The following is a 16,438-nucleotide window of genomic DNA, read 5'->3' on the forward strand; positions in this document are numbered from 1 at the left end:
AGAACGAAGAATCCCTGTATGGTGTCACACCCCCACCCCCAGGAATATTCTGTGCATATTCAATGTAAATTATACACTCTCATATTAAGCATGTTTGTATAATAGTTAGAGTTGATTGTACAAGTTAAAATATATTCTGTGCTCCATCTTAGCAGATTGCCTCAAAATATCGCCACTATTTTCTGAGTTAGTGACCTGTAATTCTAGATGTGTATTTGTGTGTGTATGATTGCTGTGAACTGCTTTTTAAAAAATGATTTTTACAAATTTAAAGAAAGTGGAGGACTTCCTTTCAAACAAGGATGTGGAGAGGTGGTTCTAGACTGCCCTCAGCTCTACGGCTGGAATATTGCAATCATTCTATGTTTTTTCCTGGGCCTAAGGAACTCACGTTAACATTTGACTTTTCAGGGGTGGAAAAGGTTGAAGGAGATGATGTGCAGGATCTTCGGAGGACAGAGTCGGACAGTGTTTTGAAGAAGGTATGGAACTGAGGAGGGTCCTTCACTTAGCAGTAGATGCATTGCCTATAGGACTGTCAATGGCTACTAACCGTGACAGCAGTGCTCTGCCACCAAAGTCAGAGGCAGCACTGCTTCTGAATACCAGTTGCTGGAAGCCACAGGAGGGGGTGGGGTGAGGGAGTCCTCTAGCGCTTGCAGGTTTCCCACATTTTTCTTATGTCCATTCCCTAGCATCTCCAGCTATTAAGACCTTGGAGTGCATCTGCAAATTAGAAGAGACAGTGTTGTATCCAATGTGCCAGAGGTCTAGAAGGCTGCATATTTCATGAATCGCTTTCCTATGAAACACCTCAGAGCAATTAAACAATTAAACAAAACAAAAAAAAAACACCCCATGAACAGTTGAAACAGCAGCTGCATGTATACAAACAATTTCATATCCAACAGAAATACAGACTGGGATAAAAGCCTTCACTAAAAAGGCACCTTTTTTAAAAAGGTCTCTGTGGCGATCACACAGGGCCCCCGGACGTTTCACGGTCTATTGACCCTGTGCCACCACTGCGATAGCTTTCTTCACTGCCACCACCCCGCTTCTCACGGGGACACACGGAGTCCAGACAGTTGTTAACATAAACAAATAATCAAGTTTATTTTTAAATGCAGGAACAAGCGTATGGTTGCAGTTTATTTTTCTCTTGTCCGTTTCCTAATCTTAGTTTCTAACAACTCCAAACTGAATTATTCCCCACCGTCTATCTGACTCAACCTAACAATTCCTCTCACTCTCTCACAATACAACTCGACCAACCCACTGCCTATTCCACCCTCTTCCTTCCCCAACACCCAAGCCTCAACTCCCAACTGACAAACCTCAACTCCCAAACCTCAGCTCCCAACTCCCAATCCCAAACCTCAACTGACTTTCAAAACCTCCCACTCTATCTTTTACTCCCCCCTTGCATTCTCACTGGCCAATCACATCACACCCATTTTAACCCTTTCCTTGACCCATCCTAGGAGGCAAACAGTCTCCCATGTGGTTGCCCACCCAGACAATTTCCTTGGGGCTCATTCTGGCTCATTCAGCAGCGCCTTGTTTTTCCTCCTGAAAAACATGAACTTTGAGGCCTGATATTTAAACAAACAAAATAAAAAATAATCACCGTACTGGAAAATTAAAACCCCTTCACATAAAGCCTTGTTTTTAATTATTTTATTTTATTTTGTTCACACTGACTGGCAGAGAGTGTCCTTCCAGCCCTACCTGTACGTTGAGCGTGGGACCTTCTGCATGCAAGGCAAATGCTCTACCTCTGAGCTGCAGCCTTGTCTCCCCTTTCTAAAGAGTTTGATGCAAAATGGACCAAACACCCGATGCGAGGCATGGGCAGGCAACCTGTGGGCCTCCAGATTTTGTTGGATTTCATTTCCCCACAGCTGCAGGCACCATGGCCAATGTGTCAGGGATGATGGGAGTTGTAGTCCATCCGTAAGTGGAGGGTCACAGGTTGTCTCCTCCTGGGGATCAGTGTTGCTGCCTGAGGCTGACTTTTTTCCTCTGCCTTGTTCTCATTAAGACTGTCTGATCTCTTCCCAGGGAGGAACAGCTAACTTGATGTTTGTGCTGAAAAGGAACAATGAGGTAAACATTCCTGTTCTCACTTGGCCTTCTTTGCTGAGGAACCACAGCCAAAGGAACCTGGTCTCTGCTTTTCAGGATCACGGTTTCCAAAGCAGCATGCAACACAATTAAAAACAACCAAAACGTTTTAAACCAGCAAGGAAATAGCACAAAAACTTGATATCCAAAGAATATGGGTGCTTCCAGATGAGGGTCTAATCTGCAGATGGGTTGTTGCAAGAAGACTTTAAAATAAATAAAAAATAGCAGATTTCCCCTGGAAAGAATATCCATACCAAGTTTGTGGAAGGGGCAGGATACGGGCTTGCATTTTGATGCCAAACACATTGTGTGGACACTTCAAAACAATTTTGCATGCATGAGGAGCACCCACATCTCACAATAAACACCAGTCCAGAACACTCTCTGTTGTGTCGGATGCTTGATCAGTGCTACAGAGGCCCACTTGAGGTTTGCTAATGGTTGATCAATAGAGTGTGCTCTCTCTTCTGCCCCTCTTGGGCTAAAACACTGCAGCAGATCAGTGTCGCCAGTAACTGAATCAGCAGCTGACAGCAGCTTATTTCTTTTTTTCCCTCCTGCAGCAAGTTCTCCAGAGCATCACTCACCTCCACAGCTTGCTGGGCATGTTGCAGGTAAGTAAGTCCCAGGAGGAGGGGGTGGGGAGGAATACTGCCATTGGCCATTGGCCAAGGGCTCTTTGCCATGTGGATTCTCTGCTTGCACAATACACCATGTAATATTGGCTTAGAGTCTTCACAAGCCCTCTCCATATCAGAAGGGTTGGGATGCTTAGGCTTAGACTAAGCTTCCCTCTGCTGGTGTACTTGCTGGCAGAATGTTGGGGGAGCCCTCAGTTCTAGCAAGGGGTCCAGCGAAATAAAGGGTCTCTCCCAGAAGCAGGGATGATTATGTGCAAGGGAAGAGCATGGCATTGCTGTTGTCAGGATACAATGCCTCTCAAGCCAGCCCCGTTGCGTGGAGAGGTCCGAAACAGAGGGAGCTGCCTCATACCCACTCGGGCCATGGGCACAACTAGCTCTGTCTTGTCTACACCACGAGTAGGAGACCTTTTTCAAGCTGAGGGCCGCCTTCCCTCGCTGGCAGCCTTCTGGGAGCCACATGATAATAGGGCCAAACTGGGCATGGCCAGAAACACACCACTCTTAGTCTCCATCCAGGCAAATAAGAGGTATTATCACAGTTCAAGGACACATTGCAGCCAGGCAAGAACACTAGAGGAGGGTGCAGGGCAGGACCAGAGGACAACATGGTACAGTGGTACCCTGGGTTAAGAACTTAATTCATTCTGGAGGTCTGTTCTTAACCTGAAACTGAAGCACCACTTTAGCTAATGGGGCCTCCTGCTGCCGCTGCGCCGTCGGAGCACGATTTCTGTTCTCATCCTGAAGCAAAGTTCTTAACCTGAGGTGCTATTTCTGGGTTAGCGGAGTCTGTAACCTGAAGCGTATGTAACCCGAGGTACCACTGTATGGGGAAGTGACATGGCCTGAGTGGAACCTCAAGTTCAGATATAGAAGTCTAGAGAGCCACATATGGGCTCAGGTTCCCCATCTCTTTTGTACAACAGCTGGTAGTGGCAATCCAAGGAAAGGAGTCTCTTCCTGTCCTTTCAGAGAATAGTCTCTCTGGGCCCTTCCTGGAGAGAGCAGGGGTTGAACTGGAGGGCAGGGCGTCTCCTGCATGCAAAGCCCCGAGCCCCAGCCTTCCCTAAGCCTTCCCTCCCTTCCACAGGCTGTCGTCGTGCAGCAGGACACCTACATTGAGGACCAGAAGCTTCTCCTGACGGAGAGGGCCCTGACCCGCAGCTCCCTGCGCCCCAACTCCCTGATCGAGCAGGAGAAGCAGCGCAGCCTGGAGAAGCAGCGGCAGGAGCTGGCCAACCTGCAGAAGCAGCAGGCCCAGCACCAGGAGGAGAAGCGGAAGAGGGAGCGGGAGTGGGAGGCCCGCGAGAAGGAGGTGGCGGAGCGGGAGGCCCGGCTGGCCCAGCGGGAGGAGCAGCTCCAGAAGGGGCACCACAGCCTGGAGAAGGAGCAGGAGGAGCTGCAGCAGAAGAAGGCCACCTACCAGCTTGATCTGGAGCACCTCCGCGCAGCCCAGAAGCAGCTGGAGAAGGAGAAGGAGCAGCTCAAGAGGGACATGGAGCAGATCTCTCAGCTGCGGGCAGAGCCCAACCACAGTCCAGTAAGTCACCTTCTCACTCTAGTTTTTGGCAAAGGCAGGTGCATATAGGAAGCCACCTTGTACTGAGTTTGGTCCCACTGGCCCACACCAGAAGACTTGAGCCTTTTCAGAAATCAGACCCACCTTCTAACAGGAGACCCGTTTTGGTTATTTTTGTAAAACTTCGTATTTGTATGGCCGTAGTGCTGCAGCTGTGACCCATCTTAGACCCAGTGCTGGGTCCTTACTTACCAGTTGAAGACCAGTGGGGCAGCTCTCCAGGGTTTCGGGGTAGGAGATTTCCCCAGCCCTACTTGAGAAAGGAAAGCTTTTCTCCCTCTCACTTAACACTAGATCCTGGGGGCATCCAAGGAAGCTGATTGAAGGCTTCAGAACAGATGAAAGAAAGCATCTCTTCGCACCGGGCATATTAAGCAGTGAAGCTCACTCCCACTGGAGGCAGTGATGGCCACCGAGTTGGATGACTTGGAAAGAGAATTAGACAAATTCATGGGGGAGAAGGGCTATCAGTTGCCGCTAGACGAGATGGCAGTGCTGTGCCTTCACAGCTGGAGGTAGTCATGCCTCTGAATATCAATTGCTGGAAACAGCAGGAGAGGAGGGTGTTCTTGTGCTTGGGCCCTGCTTAGTTTCCCACAGGCCATCCTGTGATCTCTTCCTAGTGGAAAATTGTTGCGGAACAGATTGCGTAGCCAAATCACCTGCAGACTGCTCATTGCAAATCAGTGTCACACTGGCTTAAAACATCCAGTAGGCAGCCTTTTATTTTCATGGCAGGGAGGGACTGCTCCTATCAGTGTGATGCCTGGACTGCTGGTGCCGCCGCTGCCACACCTGTTTCACTTCTACCACTTGTTTTGCCTCCTGCCTTGCAGCTTTCCAACCAGCACGGCAAGATGACCAGGACACCTTCCCTTCCCGTGCCCGACGACTCGTCTTCCAGGCAGCAGGGCCATTTGGAGAAAGAACTGTCTGCGTCGCCCAAAAGGAACAGCCTCACAAGGACGCACAAGGAGAAAGGCGCTTTCCATCTGCTTGGCACGACGACGTTGAGCCAAGCCAACAAGGCAGCTGACGGACAGGGTCAGGTGCAGAACCGCCTGTTTGGCTTGGCCAAGCCGAAGGAGAAGAAGGAGAAAAAGAAGAAGGGCAAAGGACACCGTTCTCAGCCAGCCGGTAAGCAAAGGGCTCTTTCTACGTGCTAAGATGTCTTCATGTCTCTTGGAGCCAAGGGAGTTAAGACACATGAGACCTCCTTCCACCAGCTTACCTGCAGTGGTTGCTGGTGCCCATTGAGACAGATAGGGCAGAAGGCTGGGAGGCCCAACAGTAGGTGGTGCCAGGGCCAATTAATTGTAGCTTTGTCCCCATCTTCCTCTTCCCTGCTAAGTTATACAAGGGCAACACTGAGACTTGAGGAGGAGGAAGCAAACAGCCATAGTTACCCCCTGAGCCGGTTGTAAGAAAGAAGGCAGACAAGTGGGGCACTGGCTCTGGGCAGACTGAGATTAGTGGGGCAGCGCCCCATTTGCCATAATGGACCAGCCCTCACACCTGGAAAGGAAGCAACTATGTGGAGCAGGGAAGGAAGAGGCAGCAGCAGGCAAGCCCTGTTTGGACACTTAGAAGAAATAAGAAGTGGGGAAGGGGAAGAGGTGCCTTTTAAACGATGCAGGCAATCTTCTCCAGGGTCCACTGGCGGAGGAAGAGGAGTGCGGGGGGAGCGCACCGCCCCCGGCAGAGCGATCCTGGCAGGGTGCCATTGTGGCTAAACCCCCCCCCCCCGCGCTGGGTCCACCGCCCCCGCAGGCAGCGTGCCCCGCCCCCAGGATGCACGCTGTCCCCGCCTGCTCTCCGCCCCCCGGTGCTGGAGCATGAAGCTCCTCCACTGCCAGGGTCATATGATTCTCAGGGCTAGGATTTGGGTGCACCATCCCTGATGTGAACTGCTTGCAGTTCTTTCCTCCGGTGCAGGCAGGAGAGGATTGGTTCCTCTGTAGCTCCTGACGTGTCTTGGAAAGGGAATCAGAAATCTGCCGCTACAACAGCCTGTCACTACTGCCTGCTTTGAAGGCGCAGGTTTGTTGCCCAAGGAAAGATTTGTTGCGATACCCAGTGGTGGGGTTGAAAGCAGGTCAGGAGCACCTTCAAGGTTGCGTTTGGAATATTTAATTTGGGCATTAAGGTCTTCACAGCTATGAGCAGGGAGAGCAGGAAATACGTGCCCCTTCTGCATGGTCCTGATGTCGTTTGCTTGTTATTTCCTTCCCTTGTCCAGAGGCTCAGTCGCCAGAAGCAGCACCGGAGGGCGAGGAAATCTTCTGCTGACCCCACTGTTCCACCTCCTGCAAGGATGAGGCTGCCCCGTGCTGTGCCCTGCAGAGCACTCCCCAGCGCAGGGCAGATGCAGCAGCGACTCTTGTCTGCCTTGAACTGAATTGTCCTTGCAGCGCAAACCCACCTGCGTGCCTACAGTTTGCAGCCTTCTCCCAACTGCTGGTTCTGCCCGTGTCCTGGATCCATTACCTTGTAAAAGGCAGCAGGGGAGGCAAAAGCTTCGGACTCTGGGTGTGGCCAGACTGGGCGGGCTTGGTTTTGGCTGCACGTGTCTCTCTGAAAGGAAAAGAAAAGCATCCATTCTGTATGCAATGCTGGCTGTTAAGACAGACACTCCCTGCTTCTGTTTTCATCTCCAAAGATTGGGAAAAAAGTGCATCCTGGGTGGCAGCTTGGCTGATCTTCTATTGGGGAAGTCCACCAAAAACCATCGCCCTCTATAGCAAAAGCATGGGGCTCTTTAATGCAATGTTTTCTACATTGCCATATATATAGATAGTACTGTATATACACTTATATATAAATATAAATATAAATATAGAAAATGTAGCTGTATATCCGTTGGGGTATGCTTTAATTCTGTACAGAAAAAAGCTGGCTGAGCTTAGCTCTTCCCTAAAGGTTTAGCTGAAACTGTTCAGGGACTGTGTTGATATTAAATATCTCTTTACTTGTTGGCACTCTGTTCTAGTGCTTCTTCCACTGGCAAAAACACCTTCTCCCCCAAAATATCCATCTGTGTGTTGGGGAATGGATTCAAGGCCTGTAGCGGCAAATTGGCCAACTCAATTAGGAAGGTGGTTTCCCATTAGAGAGGCTCTGAGGACCTGTTTGCACACAGAGTAAGTCGTGCCGCAGGATCCACACACAGGTGCATTGTGGGAATACTGGAGGCACTTGGCTGGTTCACAGTTCCAGGGACAGTATCAGGCATCTTCTGCTTGATAGAAGCAAAAGTGTAAGAATGGATTTGAGGCTACCAAGTCGGAATGAAATATGAACAGACAATCTTTGAAAATTGAGAGAGATGGAGTGTATGTTTTAGGGACAGGGAAGGGGAATCTGTGGCTCTTGAGAAGTTGCTGGACTCCAGTTCCCATCATCCCTGACTGCTGGCCATGCTGGCTGAGGCTGATGGGAGCTGTAGTCCAACAACGTCTTAAGAGCCACATGTTTCCCATCCCTTCTTCAGAAGCCACTTCAGGAAAGCCGCAACAGGCCAGTGTTTAAATCACAACTACTCATCAAGTCCCTTTTGAAATGAGCACGAGGGAAGGCCTGACTCCCTGGCCCAAGAACACCTCCTTTCCCAGAATGCAGCTCTCCCATCTCAGCCTTCAGTATTAATAGTAGTTTCAACTAGAAAGCCACTAATTCACCATAGAGATCACAGACTGCTTTTGCCCAAGAGATGGTTAGAGGCAAAACCAACAGCAGCCCAAATTCTTATTTCTCTTCCCTTGGCTTTCTGCTTTCTGATTTTCTCCAAATTTGCTGGTTCATCTCTTTGCTAGATGTGCTACCTTCATAGCCATTTTGAAGGGTGTTCAACTGGCAGCAACTTGGGTGGGAAATGAGCCATATAAGCAGAAGTGCAATGGCCTTTCATTTCCATCCATAGCGGAGTCCATTGTAGCTTCTGAACATTCCTCATTTGGTAAGGGGAACTTGGCGGGTGAGCGAACGCTGTGGCCTTCCAATTGCAGTAGGACTCCAACTCCCATCAGCCCCCTGCCTGCACAGCCAAATGGTCAGGGCTGATGGAAGTTTTGGTCAGACAACCCCTAGAGGGCCACAGTTTTGCCACCTTTAAGAATTGCCAAGTTCCAAATCTGGCATCACAGGTTGCGTCAGTGCAGACCATCATTTTGAGGTGGAAGAGATAAATAATGCCCCCCCCCCCCCACTGATAAAATGGTTCCTTATAACATATGAAAATACTTGGATTTGTTTCTCTGACTGAGCACCATGTGATATGGGTGAACCTTTGACAATTCCCTTTGCAACTTGAACCCAGTGGGTTGGGAGAATCCATTCATGGCAAGTTTCCCAGCTTTTATATGATTGGGTGGCTCAGCCTTTAGGAGGGTTTGGTGCATAGTTCTTCCTTCTTTTCTTTTTGGACTCGAGTTAATTCTTCTAGCCATGCATACTCCAGTGTTTGAGTCGCAGACTGAGCGTCCTTCACTCTGGCGAATACAAGCATAGTGAGTCAGGCCAGATCCAATGACTTCTTGACTATTTGGCGTTGCTCCACCAGTCACACTTAATGGGTGCACTTGCTGATTCCTGTACAGGTGATGCTTTATCAGGTTCAGAAATGCATCCTGTGAGATTGGTGCTTTCTGTATGGAATCTCAGAAAGCTGTTTTTCCTTCTGCAAAGCAAGCGGTGACCCTGAGTGGGTGAAGAGATTAAACTGCATCCTTCATTGCACTGGGAGGAAGAAGGCAGCAGGGCAGAGAGGGATGCAGCCGCAGTGGAAAAAAATTTGGAGTTGGTGTGTGAAAGGACTTTCTCCCTAGCACCTTGTGCCAATGCAAAAAGAATTGTGGAACAAGCTGGCAAAGTAAGTTCCTTATGTGGTGATGCCAAGGGATGATGTAAGGTCCCCTGTTATGATATTTTTAAATACTATAGACTTCCCATAGATTACTCCTGTAGACTGGAGAAAAGGGCACCAATAGTGCTCTCTCTCTCTCGCCTTGCCTCTGCCCCGCCAAATCCCTGAAGCATTTTGAAAGCTTCCTTTTCCTGCCACGTTTCAAACTTATTTTTTAACGAAAGGTTTGCACTATTGTCCTGATGCCTTCTCCCTTTAGAGCGTCTCAGGATTTGTGTTGGTTTTTTTTCCATGCAAGAATCTTGCGCGGAAAAACAGAGAAAACTCTTTAACAAGCCTTCAGTGCTGGGACCGCGGCAGGTACGTCGGGTCTGTCCTGGCCAGCAATGGAGAACCTCCCTCAGCCTGGCTGAGTCTGAAAGCTCTCTAAGCAATTCACTCTCCAAAAGCGCAGCAGGAGGCAGCTGTGGAGGTCTACTTTTTATTATTGTTGTTACTTTAATTATTTTGTTGTTGTTGTTGTTTGTTCTCTTGACTGCAAGCTGGGCTTGCCATAAAAATAAATAAATCTTTCTGTTTGTTTGAAAGAGATCTGGATTTAAAAAGAAGAAGAGAGAAACGTTTACTGAGCTGTTTTGTCAAGCCCAAAGTGGGGTTTTTTTGCTTCTGTAAATATTAAATCGATAAATTAAAAAAATAACCTGTAGAGCATTGAATGCAATTGACCACTGCTAGGGAACAACCTCTAAAACCCAGTGTCTCTTCGCCACGTTTCAGAGATCTAAAGGCAGGTTGAAGGCAGATCACTTCTCACATTGGATATGCTCATCCCATTTTCGGTGCTGCTAAATGAGTTTTTGCAGGCTGGGGTAACTTTTTTTCCTTAAGCTGTTTGTCCAGAGGTGGCAGTGAGAGAAAATGAGCATGTATAGGACACAGAAAGCAGAGCCTGCCTGGAACCACCTTCATTCCTCTCAAAAACTATTGTCTCCAACTTTATTTAATTATAGCAGACTAGCTGTTGCTGCTCAGCCTTCTACCCTCCATCCCCTTCCCCGTCCGTGCTTTACAATCCGGTTTTCATCCATGCAAAGGACCACAATCCACAGTGTCTATATAGTTTCCCCTTTAGCAATGCAGCTCAGTTTTAAAGCTCAAGACGAATGGTTTAATCTAGTATTATTAATGTCCGTGGGTCATTGCATGGATGCCGAGAGGCACCAGAGGCTGGGAGCAAAATGGAATGCCATTTCATGTGGTAACATTTTAGAAAAAGAAAAGTTTCCAAAAGTCTGCCTCCATTGTTCTTTTTCTTCACACAGAGAGGAGTCCGGTGTTACATACATGTAAAAAAAAAAAAAAAGGAGATGCATTTGTGTATTTAAATAAAATCTGTAGGTGTTTAAAGGTTGTTTCTATTCAATTATTCTCTGGTTCAGCTTTCCTCAACCTGGTTCCTTCCAGTGGGAGTTGTTGTGACCCAAAGCATCTCAAGGCCACCAGGTTGGGGAAAGCTGAATTATATATGGTTAAAATAAAGGTATGAGAATTCCTTTCTGACAGTGAACGAGTACATTTGCATACTTGCCAGAAAAAATGTATTATAATGATGTTGTCTGCTCATTTGGACTTTTTCTCTCTCTCTCTCTCCCACCTGCCCCACTATCTAGGCTTGTATAAGGGTACCTGTTTCATATTTCTGGTTGAAAGTAATGTTTAAAAAACACACTTTAAAAATAGAAACATACAACAGTGAAGAGGGTAAAAAACACACACCAACAACCTAAACTGCTATATGTTAATTTGTAATTATGTAAAAAGTAGGTTACTGATTGTAAAATTTTACAAAGCTCCCCCCCCTTGTAATTTGCAAAAAAAGAAGAAAAAAAATCAGATTTTTGTAATAGCTTTTATTTATCTGCCTTCCTTATTAATTAATGAGAGCAATTTCTTGTAAAGTCGTTTCCCCCTCCCCTCTAAATAAATCTTGGTTTTAAGTCTGATGAATTTCTGCCTGCCTGCGTGTGTTTGTTTGTTCATGTCAAATCAAACTGCGTTGAATGGAAATTTTCAAAGCCCTTCCTTTGAACGCCTGGATTGGATACTTCATTTTCTTCCCATGCAGCAAAGGAAGAGAGGAAGGAAAATGTATGTGCCCACAGTGAGGGTGGTAGGGATGCCTTCATGAGGCTCTGGGTAAGGAAGAAATAAAGAACATAACAAGAGGCCTGCTGGATGAGGCCCAAATGTCCATCTAGACCAGAATCTTGTCTTCACCGTGGCCAGGGGGGACGGGCTGTCATTGGTGGCCATTTTGTGCTGGCACCTACAGCACCTTTATCAAAGAGTACGGGCACCTCATTTCTTCAACCAAAAATAAAAGCATTGCCTCCGGGCCTCTGCTTGGCTGCTGTGGGAACGGGGGGCTGGATGAGATGGGCCTTGGGTGTGTTGTAGTAGGGCTCTTCATATGTCCTTATGGACCACAACAACTCCCCACTGGAAGAGTGCTTTAGGCCATAGGAAACTGCCTTAGGTTCATCAGTGCATCTGGTTCTGGACTGTGTCTGAATACCAGTCTCTGGGGATCACAAATGTGGGGTTTTTGCTCTTCTTGTTGGGTTTCCCAGAGGTTGGCTGCTGTGAGAATAGGCTGCTGGGCCTTTGATCTAAACCAGCAGGGCTTTCCTTATGCTGAGCTCTTGGCTTAGTTCCACTCTAATGCTTCACTCCTTTCCCTTGTACTGTGTGTGTGTGTGTGTGTGTGTGTGTGTGTGTGTGTGTTTGTGTGTGTAACCTGGGTTAACCCCTTGAGCTGGGTTTTAGAGGCCTCTTTTTGTCGATGGAAGGGAGCCAGTGGTGGAGCGTATCACCTTTGCCTAGGAGAGCCGAGGACACGAAGAATGCTGGCAGCGTGAAGACGGGATTATTAGTTCAAGCAGGCGGCTGTTGGGTTTGCTGGAAATGACAGCTGCTTTGGTTGTGACCGTGCCACAAGTTGCTCAACTTGGGATTCACGTGGTTGTTTCGCGAGGCAGTCAGTCCCTAGATTTGCTTCTTCTAATGGACCCTGATAAAAGGGAAAAAATGAGCGTGGACAACGCCATTTTGTCCTCCGCTTTTCCGTGTAATTCTTGCACAGCGTAGGACGTTCATACTTTAGAAACCCAGCGCACAGAGCAAACCTTGAAATCGATGAATTTGCAGCCCTTCTTCTCACTGCTGCTTGGTAATGAGCTGGCAAAATTGGAGACTAATAGGCTTGGGCTATGAATTTTCACTGCTGGTAATATTCATCTTTTTATTACGAATCTCACTTTTACTCTGTAACTAATGAGACTCATATGATGTCCTGATTTGGGGCCTCCACGGTCAGTATTCTTGGTGTCGCATAACATGCCAGCACTCTTAACTAACTAGTTTCCAGGATTATTTGCCAGGCTGGGGGGGGGGGGTGTGCTGGCAATGTCTATTGAAGTAGTCTCATTGTGTTTTCAGTGTACAGTGGTAACTCGGGGTAACTCGTTCCGGAGGTCTGGTCTGAACCTGAAACTGTTCTTAACCTGAAGCACCACTTTAGCTAATGGGGCCTCCTGCTGCTACCGCGCCACCAGAGCCCGATTTCTGTTCTTATCCTGAAGCAAAGTTCTTAACCTGAAGTACTACTTCTGGGTTAGCGGAGTCTGTAACCTGAAGCGTATGTAACCCGAGGTACCACTGTATGTTGCAAATGGGGCCTAGTACAGCAGTGGCCATCTCACGCTTCTGTGCATCATGGGAGATAAATTTGAGCAGGCTGATCTGACAGGACAAGATGGCCATACTCTGCTATACTCATGTCCCAGGAAGGATGCCAAAGATTGATCCCTCTTTTCAGTCAACCTGGACTTGGGGCATGAGAAAGGGGTAAGCAGTTGACCCTGAAAGGCAGACAACCCATCATTGTTTACAAAATGCTCTTTGTTTTCAGCCTGGAGAATAAATCTGGGGCTGGGTATTAGCATGCAGCGTTTCTTTCCCCCTCCCCAAAGCATTAACCAAAATGTCCCTCAGGCTGAACCTTATTATTCAGCTATCGCAAAGGCTCTTTTGTGCCCCCCCTCCTACTTAATCCCTTAGCAACAGACTGTGGGGGGCTACTCTTGCTTTTGCCAATCGCCTCTGAATTGGATTTTTGGGCCAACACCAGTCTAAAGATTAAAGAGGAACAAATGACTTCTCATTCTTTTGTCCTCCAAAGTGATCCAGTAACACCCCCTTCCCCCAACCTTCTCCCTGCCAGGGCCTTTCAAGGGAGAAGAGAAAAACTAGCTTTAAAAGACCCAAAATGTGAATCTGTTGTTTGTCTTTTGCAATGCACCCAAGTCTCCTTTTTGAATTATTTTACCTGTGCAATTATCTGATTTGTAAACTGCTTAGGAGCCTATTTGAGCATTCAGTGACATATAAATAAATGTATTTATTTATCTTGTGTTTTGTACGATCATAAAAACAAAACAAAACCCCAAACACATAGGTGCTTGCTTAAATTCTTTGCAGAGGAATGTTAATCTTTGCATGCAGAATCTTGGAAATTAAATATGTTTGCATGTGTTTGAATTCCTTTGCATAATTTAAACTACCTCTTCAGATTTAGGGTGTTTCTTTTAAAAGAATAATAATGTGTTTGTATAAAATAAATAATTACAAAGAGCGGAGTGCAGAAGTAGCTCCATAGAAGAGGAACAGAGAACAGAGAGGGGATCCAAGAGATCCAGGAATCTTAGGTGATATAAATGGTTTCCCCCCCACTCCCATCCCCATGTTGTCCTCACAACTTTGTAAGGTAGGTGAAGCTGAGAGACGGTCCAGGTTTTCCCAGTAAACTTCAGAGCCGAGGAGAGATTTGAACCCGGGTCCCTTTCCTACTCCATCCTAGCCCAGCTACATGACACAGGCTCCCATCTTTGCAGCACAGGAGTGGGACACTTGAGTGACATTTGTAGGGGGTACCAATGACAAAATGGCTATTGTAGAGCAGGGGTAGGCAACCTAAGGCCCGGGGGCAGGATGCGGCCCAATCGGCTTCTCAATCCGGCCTGCAAACGGACCGGGAACTAGCGTGTTTTTACACAAGTAGAATGTGTGCTTTTATTTAAAATGCATCTCTGGGTTATTTGTGGGGCATAGGAATTTGTTCATTATTATTTTTCAAAATATAGTCTGGCCCACTACATGGTCTGATGGTGGACTGGCCCATGGCTGGAAAAGTTTGCTGACCCCTGTTGTAGAGTGTGTGGCATAATATAAAATGGAAGCCACACCTAAAGGAGCAGACCAGAGGACGAAAGGGTGCAGTCGTCCCATCAATAGGAAAAAGGAGCTAGACTACGCTCACTCACAGAGAAGCTATTTGACCTCTATGGAAGAAAGGGCGGGTGCCCAATCCTGGCATCTGGTGAAATGTGGGCACATTTAATGCATGATAGGCTGAGTGCCGGTGCAAACAGGAACAGAGTAGGGAGAGCCAAATCGTGAGCTGTGTATTTTTGAGGGCATATTTCATGGGTGCTGAAGGAGGTCCTGGCAGGGACAATGAGGCGTTGTGGGCACCAGGGGAAGAGCTCAAGGATGCCCCTGTGCCCACAGAGGTTGCCTATGTACAAGGGCTTAACTCTAACCCTCCCAGGTTCTGCAGCAGGGCCTCAGTATTTGTCCCTCTTCCCACCCAACCTTGCTTTTGCCAGTGTTGCTTTGCTTCGTTCGTTTCTGCAGCGGTGTTTTGCAGGCTGTACTATACCAGGGAACAGTGTGTTTGTAATTACCGTTTCACTAGCCCTGTCATTATCCCTACATCAGGTGTACTTCAAAAAGAAGCGGCCCCGTCCAAAGCAGACAGCTTCCCAAAGAACTTTTATTAAAATTGTCAGAACTCCTGGGGAACCATCAAAGTAGTACAAAGGAAGATGTGTTTCTTTTTTCCAAAACGACTCAACGCAAATCTAGCCCTTGCAGAGGTGCCTGTGCTTCATTCATGTGGTGCAGCCGAGAGACGAGTTTCTGAAGTCCTCGAAAGGCTTCCTTTGTCTGAAGAAAGATGCTGAGGCTTTTCAGTCCCTTCCCTTACTGGGCTCTCTTCCAAACCCAGCCGATGCCAATATGGCACCCGTGTGACGCTGGCAAAGCTGCCGCCATCGAAGGATGTCCACAGTGTGTAGCTCCCTTTACCTTTGAGTGAACCAATATGATTTGCTCAGGCTCCCCATCAATCCATCCATCCATACTTCTTGGAGCAGCCTGACATCCCTCCCCATACTGAGGCAGCGAGAGGAATGAGCCCTGTGGGAGGCAGTAGACAGCAAAGCCAGTAGCCACTTGTGCAGATTCCAGTATCACTACTGACATACAAATTCAGTGTCGCTATCTGTGGGGAGAGAGGGAATAACACATTAATAACCTGACCCCACAACTACTTATGTGCTCCCTTGAGTCCAAAGTATCTGGAGGACACCCGGATGGGGGAGGCCTCTTGTTTCCAGAAAGGCTTTTTGGACAATAAACTAAAGCTTGCAGGAACCACCTCAGAGAAATGGACTGCCCAATCCTCATTCTCTCAGTCCGCCTCCCAGTCACCTACCAACAGTGGGACTATTTGCTTTCCTTCTCCCAGCTATCTGATCTCATGTGTCAGCGCAGCAGCTGGCAATTTGAGCACCAGCAAACTGAGCTGCCCTCTGCGAAGCAAAATGGCACCAGTCCAGAGCTAGCCCTCCATCTTGTGTCCAGAGATTAGAACTGCATAGCAACTGAGTCCCGTCGCTAGGGTGGCGCCTTATGTATATCCAAAAGAAGTTGTCAGAAGACCACGGGGATTTGCATTAAATGTACTCATTTTTTAGCCATGGACAAACCTTTGGAAATAATTACTATAATATAAATGGAAATGCCCATTTAAGGAGGACTCTGACCAGGTGCCCTGTTGGCCAGCTCAGTCTGCTTTTCAGGTGCAAACTCTGGATGTGCAACTTAAAGGCCCCTGCTCCCTTCCCTTCTTAGGGGTTAATTTGATGTTTTATTCTGTTTTTTTCTGTTGGGAGCCACCCAGAGTAGCTGGGGAAACCCAGCCGGATTGGGGGGGTTTATAAATATTATTATTATTGTTGTTGTTGTTGTTGTTGTTGTTGTTATATCTCAGGGATGGGTGACCTGTGGCCCTCCAGATGTTGATGGACTCCAGCTCCCATC

At 47.6% G+C, this 16,438-nt stretch overlaps 2 protein-coding genes and 1 long non-coding RNA gene across 8 annotated transcripts in view; 1 reads left to right on the forward strand and 2 right to left on the reverse strand.

The window, feature by feature from the left end:
• AKAP13 (A-kinase anchoring protein 13) overlaps positions 1 to 11,221 on the forward strand; it is a 245,430-nt gene extending 234,209 nt beyond the window's left edge. For all 5 annotated transcript variants that reach the window (XM_080980205.1, XM_080980207.1, XM_080980208.1 and 2 more), the window contains 6 exons: positions 412 to 482; positions 2,065 to 2,109; positions 2,694 to 2,744; positions 3,865 to 4,314; positions 5,190 to 5,490; positions 6,593 to 11,221. In XM_080980205.1, coding sequence (XP_080836331.1) covers positions 412 to 482; positions 2,065 to 2,109; positions 2,694 to 2,744; positions 3,865 to 4,314; positions 5,190 to 5,490; positions 6,593 to 6,642 — 968 coding nt within the window. In that variant the 3' untranslated portion in view covers positions 6,643 to 11,221. The remainder of the gene's footprint in view (positions 1 to 411; positions 483 to 2,064; positions 2,110 to 2,693; positions 2,745 to 3,864; positions 4,315 to 5,189; positions 5,491 to 6,592) is intronic.
• On the reverse strand, positions 1,089 to 2,058 carry LOC308462748. Its single transcript, XR_013979305.1, has 2 exons — positions 1,379 to 2,058; positions 1,089 to 1,337 (listed from the first exon to the last, which is right to left on the reverse strand). It is a non-coding gene; the product is annotated as an uncharacterized lncRNA (long non-coding RNA).
• A 3,868-nt stretch (positions 11,222 to 15,089) lies between the features above and the next one.
• Positions 15,090 to 16,438, reverse strand: part of KLHL25 (kelch like family member 25) — a 30,993-nt gene continuing 29,644 nt past the window's right edge. For both annotated transcript variants that reach the window (XR_013979225.1, XM_080980399.1), the window contains exon 3: positions 15,090 to 15,617. The gene's annotated coding sequence lies outside the window, so the exon portion shown is untranslated. The remainder of the gene's footprint in view (positions 15,618 to 16,438) is intronic.

This window comes from Podarcis pityusensis (genome assembly GCF_964106645.2).
Source record: "Podarcis pityusensis genome assembly, chromosome: 14".
In the NCBI taxonomy this organism is placed as follows: Eukaryota; Metazoa; Chordata; class Lepidosauria; order Squamata; family Lacertidae; genus Podarcis; species Podarcis pityusensis.